A 15733-nucleotide genomic window follows, 5' to 3' on the forward strand; every position below is an offset into this window, starting at 1 on the left:
TAAGAGAAAAAGCTGAAGGAACATATTAACAGTAATTAGGTTGACTGGCATTGGTTCAGTAACATTATCAGGTATAGAAAGAGCTTCTCAGAAGTAAAGACGGGTAGAGGTTCACCAAAAAACTATCTACAATTAATCTACAACTTCACAATAATGTCCCTCAACATGAAACTGCGAAGACTTTAAATATCTCATTAAACATAACACATAATACAAAGTACATAATAATATCAAGACTGTCAAGGCTGAAAGTCAGTTTTGAATCCCTGTGATCTTTAGGCTCTCAGGTGACACTGCATTAAAAACAGGGATGTATTTCCAGAAATCACTGTCTGTGAACACGGTTCACCACAAGGTGTCATTCACGAATTTAGGTTTAAGCTAAATTCAAGCAAAGAAGAAGCCATAACCTAGAAACGCACATCTTCTCTTTGTCAAAGTTTTAAAATAGACTGAGGAAAAGTGTAAAAACAGCGTTCAGTCAAATCAAAATTTGAAATTCTTATTGGAAAAATATGGATGCTGCATCCTCCAGACTAAAGAGAGGAAGGACCATTAGGTTTGTTTTCAATGTTCAAAAGCTTCCATCTCAGATTTTACAGGGATGCACTAGTACCTATGGAATTAGCCGCTTGCAGGTGCATCTTTTAGAACAACATACGTTCCCATCAGAGAAGGCCTTGCATATTTCAGCAAGACAATGCTGAACCGCATCCTGCATCTATTAAAACAGCATGACTTCATAGTAGAAGAGTCCAAGTGCTGAATTGGAGTCCAGATGTTTCACCAACTGAAAGCGTGTGAGGCATTGTGAAATAAAAAAAAAAAAAACAACTAAAAAAAAAGCAGCAGCTGGTCTCCTCAGGTCCCGTTCATGGACTGGGATGCTACACAGTGGGAAATATGGCCCTGTCCCAGTGCTTTCAAGAACTGCTGCAGCTATTAAATTCAAAATGACTTGATTGTTTTCTTAAAACGGTACACTTTTTCACTTTCAACATTTTATATATTTTAAAATATGTCTTTATGAGATTTGCAAGTTATTGGATGTTTTTTTCTGTTTCTTGTTTTGTTTTGTTTTGGCTTGGTTTTTTATTTTTTTTATTTTTTATTTTTTGGACATATTACACAGCATCCCAACTACTTCAGAACTGCGTTTGTAGATGCGTAGACCAAGGTGTTTCTTATAAATATCACATTTAAAAAAAAACATATAGAATAATTTAATATAATAATTCAGACTAACTGAATTTTCAATAACTTGAATAAAATTATAATTGCTCTTATTTTTCTCAGGCCGTTGTTTCATACATGGTTATTTACATGCATGTAAATGTAAACATTTTAGTTACACTGTAAAGAAAACAAGATTACAAGAAATCCTCACAAAAATTAATAAACACTTTTATTTTAAAACAGTGCCCTGCCTTTACTGGGGTAAATTTTTGGAATGTTGTTGTTCTGGCTCACTGTAAATCAAATTGTGATGCTAAAAAATGAATCGGGCCATTTGGTATCTTTGTTGAACACCTGTTTTTGCTTCCTGTCAACTTCCTGCTTTCAACAAAACTAAACCGAAAACACGCTGACTGGTTCATTCAGCAGCCTAATTAGGACATACATACCTCCTCAAACATATCCTTCAGAGAAGGATAATTAGTAGGGTCAGGAATTTCCTCCTGTTAAATTCGGCTGAAGATGTATGTGCATGTGTTTGACTGTCTTCATCACACACCGCCAGTGACGCATGCTTTCAGGGACCTTTAATACCTGCAGACACTGTGGTAACCATGTGTCATAAGGCTGCTCAGAGAAGTTGTGAAATATGGTTGTTAATATGTTGGTAACAATGATATTGTCTGTGCTCCTGATGCTGCGGGGTATTGGAGGGTCTGATGTACACGTCTTTGGGAAATCGGTCCGCAGCGGTAAAAACTTGCTCAGCAGCAACGACGGCACATATTCTGTGAGGAAACAGCCGCACCAAGAGGTAAGAAATAATTAGACCCATAACTTGTTAGTAAATGAGTAAAATATGTTTTGTGAACTGATTTAACATTTCAGAAATTGGTTAAAGTGTGAAAACCTCAAATAATCTTCAATTTCTTGAGCTTAAAAATGTAACCATATGGTAATTTTAGCTGATGTACAAGATTGTTAAATGAATAGCTGAGCAGATTTAAAAAAAGGCAACTCAAATAGATCATCTTGGGCTCTCCAAAATTAGCTTTTGCAGACATTGTTTCACTTTTTTTGCAGAAAAGTATGGGGTATGAGCATAACCTGTGGTGGCAACTAATGATTGCTTTTGCTGTGAACAGAAAAAAAAATTTTAATGAATGTGGGAAAAAATGCCCTTGACCCAGTAGTGAACCAGCAAATGTTTGGCTTGCAAAACAACTGAAACAGTGCATAATGTGCATTATATTTCATCTGATCTCTTGTTTCTAGACTAAAAATGAAATCCACAGGAGCTTAGATCTCGAGAGCTTCAATATACACGTGGCTCCCACCACCAGCAAATTCAGCCTCCCGACCATCATCAGGTTCTATCCGCCCACTGTCAAACCCCTCCACCAGCACGCCAACATGCCGTTGCGCTTTGGGAGACAGAGTCATCCCAGTGATGAAAGGACACCAAACTCCTCTCCCAACCTGCCCCAGAGGTTTGGAAGATCCTGGGAGGCAATTCGAGTGTGTGTAGAGTGCCCAAGCATCAGACGAGCACCGAACCAAGTGCTGTCTCAAAGATTTGAGAGGAATAGTCCCTACCGGAAGCTTCTGAGGACTGTTGCCAGTGAACAGTTATTAAACACTGGTTTGCACTGGTAGGTAAATGATGTTCTTAATGGTTTATCTATCTTCAACCTCGGGTGCACTCCTGAGAAGGGATGGGTGTCCCATTGTGCATTTGCAAACAGTGTGCTTTGTTCCTACAGGGCTGAAAACTTTGATTCAACAACTACCTCAGATGAAGAAACAGAGCTGGAAGAAAAAAAGAGTAAATAATGATTTTTGTCTATAGGGCTCTGTAGGATGTAAATATCAACATTTATTTATTTTACTGTATAGACAAGTGCTTAAAGTGAAACATTTGAGGAAAATCTTGTATGTCTCTTTAAATAAAGTTACACATATTATGATGGAAAGCAAATTTTCATATTTCATACTGAGTCCCAGAAATTCTTCTCTTACATCTGTCTTGACTTTGCACAGTTGGCCTAGCAACGGTCATGAGCAATGTTTAAACCTCAGCCCTGCAATCACAAACTGTTCCGCCCTGATCCAAAGGAGTGTCAGTGGGCTGTGCCATTGGAAATAAAACTGATTTACACAAACGTTAATATCCTGTGATGGTGGTCCATTCCTCCAGCTAATGCTGTGATTATCTCAGACATTGTTTACATTTTTTTCATCAGTTTTGCTTTTCAGTACTTCTTTGGAGAAATCATTTTATTGTTGAAATTTTTTTTAACCTTGCAGTTAACTATGTTAGCACCTGGCATCCACTGAAACCCTGCCGATACAGGAGCAACTTTACGGCATGTGACCCTGCAGTTCAGTGATTAACCACAAGGGGGAGACAAAAACCCAATCAAAGTGGCCACTGTGATCTTTCTGCTCAGCCTCTAGTTTGAAAATTAATTCACTTTTTTCATAATAATTCCAGTAAATATATATTTAATAAAGAAAATATGCTAACCACCAACTATATATGTACATACTCTGTCAGTAGTGGGGGTATATTAGGGTAATATGTACTGTTTCGACGGCCAAGGAGGTTAGAATACTGGTGATTGGTGCAATATCATGAGATAGCTTTTAAAAAATCCTTCTGACATTTTGTATTCAGTGTTTTGTATATCAGTGGCTAGGTTGATGTGGAGGTTAGCGCTGTCACCTCACTGCAAGAATTCAAACCTTCTCGGGGGCTTTGTTGGGTTTTCCTCTGGATTCAGTGTATGTGTGGGGTTAACTGCTTTCTAAGCTGGTTGTAGATGCAGATGTGAGATAGAAAATACTTTGAGAAAGAGTAAATATACATAACTTGCAATAGCATTAAATAAAGTATGGCTATCCCGGAGCCAGTTTTACACCCTTTGCATTAGAGCCTTAGCTGGATAACACAACAAATAAAAAATCTGTTGGCTGGCCTGGACAGTGTGGTTTTTAACAGGTGAAAATGAGGAGCTGTGTTTATAAATCCATTATGGTTGCATAATGGTGACAAATGCATTTTAACCTGCAGATGAACCTTCAAACTGCAAGTGGGGATCACTGTAAAAATAGATTTCATAGAGGTGTTTATCAAAAGGAAAATTTATACTTTATAAGTCTATCTCTAACACTTTAAAGAGTTATCTTACAAAACAGAAGGCTTATAGGGAAGGAAGTCCACATTAAAGCAAGGCAGTTGTGTTTCTTTAAAATCTTTATTCAATTTTTAATTTGGTAGTTGTTTTGATCTGTGTTGTTCAGCACTTTGGTCTGCCTGGTGTGTTCTTAAAGTGCTATACAAATAAACGATGATGATGATGATGATGAATTAATGTCATTTCTTAAGTCCGAGCAGACAATTGCATTACTGTTAGTATTACAGAGTAAAGCAGGGAAGTTAACACGCAAAACATTAAGCACACAGAAAACTCACACACTCCCACTGTTTCCTTAGTACTGTGCATCCTGTACTACGGGCACTATCGCTTTGTTAGATAAAACTCTTTATGTCATCCACCGGTTAAAAATACATTCACACCTTTCTTGATTCACTGGAATGATTCTGAAAATGGTGACACTGATTTTGTTACTCCAGACTGAGGGAAAATGTGACCACCTTGGCTGTGTGTTGGTCTCCCTCTAGTGGCCAATCATTGTACCGAATGAATGTCCTACTGAACCACTGCGTACTCAACCACCCCCATTATAAATTTGAGATCTTACTTTCTGAGCTTCAAACTATCCGGCGCAGCGCTGAAGCTGAAGCTAAACACTGAACTTCTGTCCAGAGGTATTTCAGCCACAGTCTAATATCTGCAAGTTTTCCCTTTTGTTTGTTAACTGTTCATTTGTTTGTTTTTTATGTGTTTTTTGGAGGATAAATGATGGCATAAATCTTTTCTCACTTTGACGTTTTAGCAAAAGCGAGTCAATCTTCCTGTTAAATAAACTATTTTAGATTTTTTTTTCTTTTAAACTTGGTTTTTTGTTTTTTTTTTTACGTGTTTTTGTTCCCAGAACATCTTGATCCACATTTCATAACTTGTGCATTAACAGCCTGGAAGTTGGTGAGTGATTTTTTGACTCTGGGCTACTGTTACATGTAAATTTTTGTGCCGTATATTTCCACTCGCTTCATATGTTACTAGTTTGGGTGTGACTCATTCCAGGTTGCACACTTCGCTTGTGTCTCCTCCCAGCCACTGGTGATGGGGGATGTCAAGAAAGGAAAGAAAATGTTTGTGCAGAAATGCTCCCAGTGCCGCACAGTGGGAAAGGGGGAGCGCCACAAGGTGGGGCCCAACCTGTGGGGACTGTTTGGAAGGCAGACAGGGCAAGCACCTGGCTACTCCTATACACAGGCCAACATTGATACAGGTACCATTGCTGTGCAGAACTCATCTTGGTTAGACTGACAGATTGATTGATCTCCATGCATCTCAGCTTTGTGAAGCTTTGTGTCTGAGTCTTTTTTATGTGAAAAGATGCAAATCAGATTGGTGGAAAATCAAAGAAGAGTGAATAAGCCAGTACTAGCTTCTTCTGTGAAAAAGTCAATCGTAATCAATCTATCCTCTAAGAACTATTTCTTTATCTTTCAGCTGCTCCCTTTAGGGGTCGCTACAGTGAATGATCTGCCTCCATCTCATTCTATCCCTCAGCATCATTTTCTCTTATGCCATCCCCCTGCATGTCCTCACTACAGCCCCAAATCTCCTCTGCAGTCTTCCTCGTTTTCATATTCAACATCCTGACTGAACAAACCTTCATAATCTTATAAATTTCAGCAGAGCTTTGAATGTGAATTGTAATCTGCATTTTAACTCTTCTGTACTGGAATTTATGGGAGTTTTCCCTTGCAGTGCTCAGTAGTGTGTATATTTCTGCTATAATATTAAGAAAGGATATGTTTCCCATACCTGACGGCCAGAGCAGCAGGCCTGAACAGGTAGCACAGTAGCCAGCATTCTTCTCCGATTCACAGCTCTGCTCTGAGATGAGGTGATACAATTTAAAGGCACATATTACATACTTGAGAAGGCAGAATTGTGGAGACATTAATTTTTTTTAATCTCAAAGAATTAATTTAATTATTGTGTTTTCTTTTTTAGATATTGTATGGGATGAAGACACTCTGAATGTTTACCTAGAAAATCCAAAAAAGTACATTCCAGGCACCAAGATGATCTTCAGTGGCATCAGAAAGAAAAAAGAGAGAAAGGATATTATAGACTATTTAAAAGAAGCTTATGAGGCACATAAACTACTGCTGATCGATGCTTGTGTGGAACATTGTTAGAACTTTGTTTTCTGTTAACGTTCACTGTTCATAAGTGTTTTCTGTTTAGATGTATCAATTTGGGCAGGCTTTGTGTAAGAGGTTTTTAATCATCTTTTCAAACCACTGGGTGTTACAGACTTCGATCGTTACAGTGCTGCTCTTCACTTTCACTGAATTCATTTCTGTTTTTGTTTCTGTTCTTTGTTTTTTTTATGGATAGTATGGTCAACAAATAGATTGCTGTTGTATTTTAAAAAAGATAAGAGAATAAGGAACAATGTAAAGTGCTTAGATTAATTTAACAGGCCTCATTCTTTATACTGAGTTAGCATGCTATTTTACATTTGCCAAACACCATTGACTTTGACCTTGTAGTGTTTAGTTAATCTTATATTAAATTCTTGCATAAAAACACAGCTGGTGTAATTTTTTAAGGTTGCCATTTATTTTCTTGAAGCACTGCTTTGTTTTTAATATGTTTGGCTTCACCACACAGCACTAGGATTCTAGCAGACAAACGTTTAGATTGAGAGACTAATAATATATTCATAGAGCATATATTTTTGAAGGACAAATTACTTTGCAAATCAGAAGACGGTGTGCATTTGATGTGAAATTTAAACCTACCAACAGCTATCCTGAATCCTCTGGGTTTAAGATTACAGACGGATAAAAGTGAGCGGAGAGAACAAATGAGTTAAGTTTGTCCAGCAGGTGTCTATCCTCCAGCAGTCCTCTGCTGGCTCCTCCACCACACACTGCTCATTATCACTGCACATCCTGATTACTATCAGTGATTTTGCCCTTTTCTCCTTTCTCCTCCCAAACTATGTGGATCAGACAACCACCCCCACAGGCAATGGATGATCAGGATCTATTCCTAAGGAAGTTTACATACTTCACTGGGTGCAGCAAAAAATGAGAGATTTTCTATCAGTCAGTTGTGGTGAGTATGGTGTACCTTACTGGGGGAGCAGCATCAGAGCTAGTGACACCAAATGACTGGATATACTAATCACAAAGGCTGGCTCTGTGATTGACTGCAAATTGGACACTTTTGAAGATGTGGTGGTGAGGAGATCATTGAACTATCTGCTATCCATTATGGAAAATCTTGGCCACCCGCTCCGCCACTTACTAGACAGGCACCGAGCACCTGCTCTAACAGATTGCAAGGCTGGTAAAGTGTCTTGCACCAGGCCCTATTTGTCTAGCTGTCTATTTTCCTTTGTAATCTTTGAGCTTGCTTTCACATCTGGCAGGGTGGATGAAGTGCAGCCAGACACGAGTTGCTTACTCGTGTCTGGCATCCAAATAAAAAAAGCATCCAAATAAAAGTTTTTATTAACACATAACATATTTCCTGCAGTATCCGAAGCAGCATTGCGTTTTATTTTATTCAAAGTGTTAATTGGTAAAAAGATAAAGATAAAATCCACGTTACAAACAATTATCACCAACAGGCTCGATCAATCAGCTGTTAGTGAAACTTTATTTTATTTTATTTTATTTTATTTTATTTTATTTTATTTTATTTTATTTTATTTTATTTTATTTTATTTTATTTTATTTTATTAAACGGACAAAGGTATCCAGCAGAGGGCGCCATTACTCCAATAAAGAGCTCACCACTGAGGACGCAGAACGTGCCAGGCCAGTGCAGGCACGCACAAACTTAAATTGCGTTATGCGGCCAGCTGCCCTGAACCCGATCCAGATGACACAACAGTAAATGGTCCCGCGATCCACGCCCGCTGGGAGCTGAGCAGCACACCGCCGTGTCTGCTCCACTCAGTGGCTTCTCTCTCTGATGGGCTCTGAGGAGCGCCCAAAGAAAAAACAAACGGTCCTCTGAGCTGCAATTGTGTTGTTATTGACCGGCGGTGAAGAAACGGGTCGATAAGTGGATCGGATTTATTAGCTCTCCAGATTGGCTACACAAATGTCAGAGGAGCCACAGTACTCGGGACTGCACAGCGCGCATCTCATTTAGACGAAAGGAGCGCCGGACGGCGTGTCTACAACAAGTGCGGCGTAATTTCGAGCTGAAGGTAAAGAGATCGCGCAAATGAAATCCACGGGATGACATTTATTAGTGGTTTAGGGCTGTGGTGTCATTTCGACAGCATGTACTGTTTAATCAATAGGCTGCGAGAAGAAGAAGTGAGCGCCAGTGACGATGTGATATGGAGTGACACGTGAGCCTTTATCAGCATCTTTATGCAAAGCCACCCTCTTTCTCTCTCTCTCTCCCTCCTGTTATTGACCTGCATTGACCGCATGCAGTGTGAGCGTGTTAAAATGGTTTGTGTGAATGAATCTTACTATTGTTGACAAGCAGTGGCCTCCCCTCTGTCTAATTCTGGCACAGAGGGTGGGTAGGTGATGGTGGTAGTGGTGGTGCATGGCTGGAATTACAGCGGTGTTTAAATCTGCTGCAGTGTGGAGCTGCAACAAGTTTATGATGCTATAAGGAGAGAGAGAGAGGCTTTAGTGGACTGAAGTGATGAAATAGTGACACCCTCAAGAGGGAATAAGGAAAAGTGACAGGTGCCAACTACTGCAGTAAGCTCAGGGAACAGAAATAGAGTGTACTGTGTGTATAACCGGCTGCCCTGTGTGCGTTTTAGGAAAAGTAATCCAGCAGCATGGACCTGGAGAATATTGCAGTTACCTTTCTCATCCTTCTGTCTCCTGCGTGGGCCTCATCTCATCACTCCTATATGGACAGCATCCTCTCAGCCCGCTCAGGTAAGTCCAGCTTTGCGTGTGTGTGTGTGTGTGCATGTTCCACTCCATCTGATGCGCACTGCTCTCTTTTCTCCTCTCAGCCTTCAGGTTCCTGGCCGAGCCGATGAGGTTTGATCCCTGTTGTCTCATGTCACCTCCTCCACCACCACTCTTCCCTCCTCCGCCTCAGCTTTGGAAGAGGGTCAGCCCTGTACGTCTTCACAAACACACCTGTTTCTATACAGCCTCCCCTACCTGCCCGATGTAGGCCACTGACTTAAAAAGAACTTTCTCTCTGATTGTGTGTTTACTGATCGAATGAAGGACAGCAACAGCCTGTTGGAGCCGAGTGTTTTCGGAGGGGAGGTGCAGATAAAACCAAAGCCTGTGATACCAGGATGTCCGCCTGGACCTCCTGGACCTCCAGGTCCGACTGGCCCAGAGGTAAGGCTTTACTTCAAAATAAATAAATAAATAAGCTGCTGCACAAAATCATTCTCTAAAAGCAATTCAGCCCGATTTAGCCACAGAGCGTCCATCTGACAGCAAAACCATTCTTAGACAGCAGATGGACATATTGTTAAACAAGCGAAAACCTTTTTAGTATTGATTTTTCCACAAATGTACCATGCTCATTATGGGATATGTGAGATTTATATAAATCTGGTGACATTTTTCAGGGTCATAGTGGATTGCCCGGCATAAGAGGACCAAAGGGAGAGAAGGTGTGTGTGTGTGTGTTTTGAGGGTTTTGTTTGAGGGGTGGGGGTGAGTGAATTATGTCTCTAATGCAGTTTTCTGTAAAAGCATTTGTGTTTGTGTGTGTCCTTGTGCTCTTCTCTGCTCTAACGAGCACCCCATCTCCTGCCCCTCCATTTGTCCTCCTCCAGGGAGAAATTGGACGTCCAGGGTTAAAGGTGAGCTGCTCATCCTCTCCTGCACATCTTGTGCTCCTCAACTCTCTCCGGTCCATCTCGTCATCTTGTCCTTGGTGTAATGGGATCAGGATTTTCCCCACTGTCTGCCTCTATTCTCCCCCCTGGATGCATCCTGGAGCTCTGTGATGTGATTTGTCTATTGATGTGCTCAGAATATCCTCTGCAGCTGCTAAATGGGTCCCGCTGCATTAGTCCCAGAAGATGCTCGGCCTGCAGCAAACTTTGATCCCTAGTTGTCCCCTCACCTTCCTGTTCCTTTTTTCTCCTCTGCTCCGGCTTCCTCTCTCCGTATTTCTTTTTCCTTGGCCTTGCTCCAGTAGCTCTCGTACCAAACTCTAGTCCTGCTGATCCAGCCTCTCCAGCACTCTACTTCTGTACTTTAATCACTCTAAGTGCCTTTGCTCTTCGTGATAAATCACTCCACACACACACACACACACACACACACACACACACACACACACACACACACACACACAGCAGGTCCATAGAGTCTCTACGGGCTGCGGTTTTAATGAAAGGCAGTTAAATGAAAGCACATTGCTTAGCATGGCAGCAGCTCTGCAATGCTTGTCCGGGTGTCACGGAGATGTTCGGCTGTTGTCTATCATGTTTGGCTCTTTTGCCCAGAACCCAGATCGATTAGGCTTTCATTCCCGTCCAGTAATTAGCAGTGCTTCTAGAGCTGAGTCTGAGTTGGAGGTTGGACTCTAAATGAGTTTGCAGCAAAATTCTTCGTGCAGTTTTAGAGTAGACGAGCAGCTTTTTGTGTTCACATCACTTTTACTGAAGCGGGCAGAGAAACTGTTACTGGTATTGATGTTTTTGTAGGGTCGTACTGGAGCTCCAGGCCTGCCAGGCAAACAAGGACTTCCAGGATGGCCTGGCCCACAGGGGCCCAAGGTCAGTGTCATGACTCTCCCTCCAGGCACAGGCACGTTTTTGGGTACATTTTGTTTTTTACTCCTGACACCTGAAATACATCTAGTTGTATTTTTTCTAAGGGTGAGAAAGGGGACCCTGGACTCATGGGATTACCAGGACTGAGGGGACCACCTGGAATAAAGGTTAGTGGCATGTTTACAGGACTACCTGTTTGATTCTTATTAAGCTTTCTCTCTCTGATGTACTCTTGTCTCTTACTCTGTCTTTTCAGGGTTTACGTGGTTACAAAGGGGAGAAGGCAAGTTCTGTGTCACATCCTCTAACTTACTGCTCTTACTAAAAAAGTGTCATATCCACATTTTCTCTTTCTCCCCTTGTCCCAATTCTTTTTTTATAAGGGAGCTCGAGGTGATCCTGGACCAGTAGGCCTAAAAGGCGATAAGGTTTGATACACTCCCTTTTTTTAATTTAAAATTAAAATGATTTCAGACCTTTTTACTTAGTTTGGCTGTTTCAGAGCCCAAATAAATTACTGTTAAGTATTTCATATACATGTTATGATAAAGTCAGTGTTCTCACAACAAGCTCCCATTCTGTCTCTGAACAGGGTTCAATTGGTTTGCCTGGGATGCTTGGACAGAAGGTAAGAGTAATTAAAGACTTAAGAAGATTAAAGATTTGCTTTTTATCCAGTTATTCCTCAATTTTGCTTCTCTCAAAGGGCGAGAAAGGACCAAAGGGAGAGCCAGGAACATCAGGGAAGAGAGGACCAACTGGGCGTCCGGGGAAGAGAGGCAAACAGGTAAAAAATAAACGTTCTTAAAACAGTTTTGGAAAATATAGCCAGTGAAGTGGGGTCTTTTACCTCACACACACACTCACTGATGCTGTTCCCATTGATTAGCACTTTTTTTTTGCATAATTGCTTTGTAATCTACTTTCTGGTATTTTATAATTTGCACAGGGTATGAAGGGCCAGACTGGGGCCACTGGATTGATGGGCCCTCCCGGACCTCCAGGTCCTACTGGCCACCCTGGGCCACCTGGTCCTCCTGCATCAGGTATAGTAGCTCACAGACATGACACAATCAGAAGCTGTATCTCACTGGCTGCTTGTGTGTTATCCAAGTTTATTTTTGTAAACTCTGTGTTTCTTATAGGTCTCTATCTAGTAGGGGAAAAGGGGGATAAGGGTCTTCCTGGTCCACCGGGTCACTGTAACTGTGAAGGTGCTCTCGGACCAAATAATGCTCCTTTTGGAAGTTACACACAGCGGCGGAGTGGAAATAAAGTCACAGCGGTAAAACCACATCCTGTCACAATACTGTTATTGAGTATTTAAATCGGCATGCTTTCACTGATCTGTGTGTGTGTGTGTGTGTGTGTGTGCATGTGTTTCATATTCACCACAAGATATTTGTGGTAAACAGTGAGGAGGAGATGGACCATCTACAACAAGAGAATGCAATAGCATTCAGGAAGGATCAGAGGATGCTTTATTTTAAAGACAAAGATGGATGGAAGCCCATACAGGTAATTTCAAAGCATTTGCAGCACTGAGCAGCAGCAAGTCAACTGTATGACTATATGTACTGATGAAGGCAACGGTATGAGGCTGAAAGCGCTAGAAGAAAATGGGGTTTTTTGTAGATGGTACACAAAAGCTTTCCAGAAAATAAACTGCAACTTTAGCCTCAATGCTTAGATATCTTACAGCAAACCACTAGACTCAGAGGAAGTTGGAGCTTGTTCTTTCAATTTTTCTAGCCCTTCCAGCCATACCAGTCTACTGAGAAAGTCCCAGACAGAGTTGGCGTGTGTGGAGATGGAAAGGTGCAAGCCCAGCACGGAGAGGAGTGTGATGATGGAAACCAGATTGTCACAGATTCTTGCCTCAGTGAGTTCTGCGTTTGCTTTGTTAACTTGCACACCTGCAGAAATAGCTTGTAGAGGTTGAAAACTCATATAATGCAAGATGTCCCACTTTGCTTATGTTTCTTTATCTCTTACAAATATCCAGCTTATGTGAATTTAGACGAAACTGCTTTTCATTTGTCTAAATTTAAAAAAAAAAGTCTCCAACTGTAAAGTAGATTGGTTTTGCTGCTGATGAGGTACCCTGCAGAGCATAACTCCAGTACACCACAGAGTCTGATCCCACATGGCATAGGATGAAAGCTAGTAAGCACTGTGAGACCTTTCCTTGATCTTTCATTAATCTCAACCCCCCTCTTTTTTCTGCTGCCATCCTCTCCCTGCTCTCTGCTTCTGTTCAATTAAATTAGCAAGAAAATGCTGTATTGGCATCACTGAAGCAGACTGCAGTGCCAAAGAAATTAGTAATGTCTTCTCTCTCCCTACCCTCCTCTGCCTCCTGCTGCCTCTCACCTCCTTTCCCTTGTGACAGACTGTAAGTGGGCCTACTGTGGAGATGGCTACAGGCACGAAGGAATAGAGGAGTGCGATGGAAAAGACTTTGGTTACCAGACCTGCAAGTCTTATCTCCCTGGGTATGTTCACAGACAGCTCTCAGAACACAAATGTAGTGTCCATTCATTTAGACTTGCTCCAGAGACCAGATAACTCAAGATGAATCCATTAAAGTGTCAAAAACTGCTATATGGGACTATTTGGAGCCATTTTCACATGGCCATTTGAGAAACTGAAGTTTTTGGCACACATTCACGTTGATTTCAGTTTTCAATCTCAGATTTTGTACTGTGTTAGCAACTAGTGAGCTAGTTACTGCATCATCTTTTGTCTTCTTGCAGTGTAGTAATCAGTGTTAGGGTGACGTAGTGAAATTTAAACATGTTTTGTGAGCAGCACAGTTTGAAACAGTCCGTTGGCCGGGCCTTTCTACGTGGAGTTTGCATGTTCTCTGCAGCTACTCTGGGTCGTCCCACAGTCCAGAGACATGCATGGATTAGGTTAACTGGCAATTCTAAATTGGCCCTGGGTGTGAATGTGATTGTGAACGGTTGCCTGCCTCTCTCTGTTAGCCCTGCAATAGACTGTCCAAGTTGTACACAGCTGGTATATGCTCAAATCCGTGATGTAACACAGTATATCTCATTTCTATATCATAGCAAAAGCACAGTTTGGGGTTTTCAGTGCCGTACTTTATTTAGGCCAGGATTTCTGTGAGTCCTGACTTTAAAAAATATAAAACATAAAATGTTATTAGTGAACCATAAAGATGCTCACATGCAGATTTTTTGTTTTTTAACATGTTTTTTAACTCCTTTTTATGGACTATGATGGCATCATAATTTCTCATATAGTTAAGAACCTTCAGCGGCCTAAATTGTATATGTGTGACAAGTTCAGTTGCTCAGCTCCTGGGTCCTCTACAGCGAAGAAAGTTCAACATACCCAGGTTGTCTGATGTGAATTCACTAAATGCAGCGCTGCTGTAAAAAGGACAAAAGACAAAAGATTAATTTTGAACCACCTAAACAAAACACAGGGTTAACCCTGAAGTTAAGGATAAGCCAAAATCCTGCTTTGTAAAACAGGCCTGTGTTGGTATAGGAGGAGTTTGCAGACAAAGATACAAACAAATACAGAGAGAGCGTTTTTGTAAGTATAGTAAGTGTTACTGTATGAATATAAGAGCTCATCTAATGGTGGGTCTGCTTTGAGAAATAAGTCAGTATGCTTATTCCAAAAATAGTCCTCTCATGATAACTGTAAGACAATGCAGCGCATCAATTGCACGTATTACAAACCAGTTTTTGTGTCTCCTGCAGGTCCTTTGGGCATCTCAAATGCACCGACTCATGCCTCATTGATTCTACTGGCTGCAAGTACTTCACCTGAATTCAGAGGTTTGAAAACAGCCTCAGTGGATCTTTGCAAATCCTCTTGATGATCATTGTGATCAAAGGGATTGTACTTCAGATTTCAACTGAAGTCTCACCACTTTAAAAAAAAAAAAAAAAAAAATTAATTAATAAATAACCGACAGACTGAGAAAGAGTAGTTAAGGGAAGCTCTTGTGCCTGTTCTGAGCCACGAAAGGTCACGGGAGGTGTAATCTCTAATTGACCTCAGAAAACAGCTCTTTGCTAGTGTCACTTCATCGGCTGCAGCACTGTTATGGACACTGGAACTGTTGGGAAACGTTTTAATGATTTCATGTTTGTATCATACGAAATAGTTGTGTATGACTTGCTGACTGTTAATGCAGAAATAAGCTGTGTTATAAAGCACTTTTTAATATGAAAAAGATATAGAGATATATGTACTGTAGTATACAAATCAGGGGTGTGTAAGTGTGTTTATTCCTGTGCAATATATTACAAAAAAAATGCAGTATATTGATGAAGTGCAATGCTGTCATATTGCATGTAAATGTGTTTTTTTAGTGCACGACAGACCAATGCTGTAAATATCCAAGCCAAAGTGAGGCCTTTTAGAAATGAATGTCCAAATAACTCAGATGGAAGAGATGGGAAAAAATGAATGTCATCCAAAAAAGGATCATATTTGATTATTGCAGCAGCATGTGGGGGATACATCAAATCATTCATTAAACTGTAATTAGCTGATAATCTGCCTGCATGACTGTACGTTTCATGAAGCACTGTACACTAATAAAGATTCATTCAGATGTTGCCAAAGGAAAGTTGTGAGGGGGACTGTCTGTGGGTGGGGCTGCCGAAAAACGATCAGCCAA

At 40.9% G+C, this 15733-nt stretch overlaps 3 protein-coding genes across 3 annotated transcripts; all 3 read left to right on the top strand.

Moving 5' to 3' along the window:
- The first annotated feature begins 1789 nt into the window (after window positions 1-1789).
- On the top strand, window positions 1790-3328 carry npvf (neuropeptide VF precursor). The gene is made up of 3 exons (XM_084919642.1): window positions 1790-1990; window positions 2452-2828; window positions 2940-3328. The coding sequence occupies exons 1-3, from the start codon at window positions 1826-1828 to the stop codon at window positions 3007-3009; spliced, it is 612 nt and encodes a 203-aa protein (XP_084775768.1). The 5' UTR covers window positions 1790-1825; the 3' UTR covers window positions 3010-3328.
- Window positions 3329-5426: 2098 nt separating this feature from the next.
- On the top strand, window positions 5427-6517 carry LOC146362685 (cytochrome c-a-like). Its single transcript, XM_084918956.1, has 2 exons — window positions 5427-5595; window positions 6330-6517. Exons 1-2 carry the CDS (start codon window positions 5427-5429, stop codon window positions 6515-6517), a joined length of 357 nt encoding a protein of 118 aa, XP_084775082.1.
- Window positions 6518-8111: 1594 nt separating this feature from the next.
- Window positions 8112-15682, top strand: LOC146362686 (uncharacterized). Its single transcript, XM_084919542.1, has 18 exons — window positions 8112-8550; window positions 9130-9250; window positions 9331-9440; window positions 9554-9673; window positions 9910-9954; window positions 10120-10146; window positions 10999-11070; window positions 11172-11234; window positions 11324-11350; window positions 11451-11495; window positions 11660-11695; window positions 11774-11854; window positions 12017-12113; window positions 12213-12352; window positions 12466-12585; window positions 12820-12949; window positions 13460-13562; window positions 14805-15682. Exons 2-18 carry the CDS (start codon window positions 9148-9150, stop codon window positions 14872-14874), a joined length of 1389 nt encoding a protein of 462 aa, XP_084775668.1. The 5' UTR covers window positions 8112-8550; window positions 9130-9147; the 3' UTR covers window positions 14875-15682.
- The last annotated feature ends 51 nt before the right edge of the window (window positions 15683-15733 follow it).

This window comes from Perissodus microlepis, chromosome 22 (genome assembly GCF_051167445.1).
Source record: "Perissodus microlepis isolate ML-2025 ecotype Zambia chromosome 22, ASM5116744v1, whole genome shotgun sequence".
In the NCBI taxonomy this organism is placed as follows: Eukaryota; Metazoa; Chordata; class Actinopteri; order Cichliformes; family Cichlidae; genus Perissodus; species Perissodus microlepis.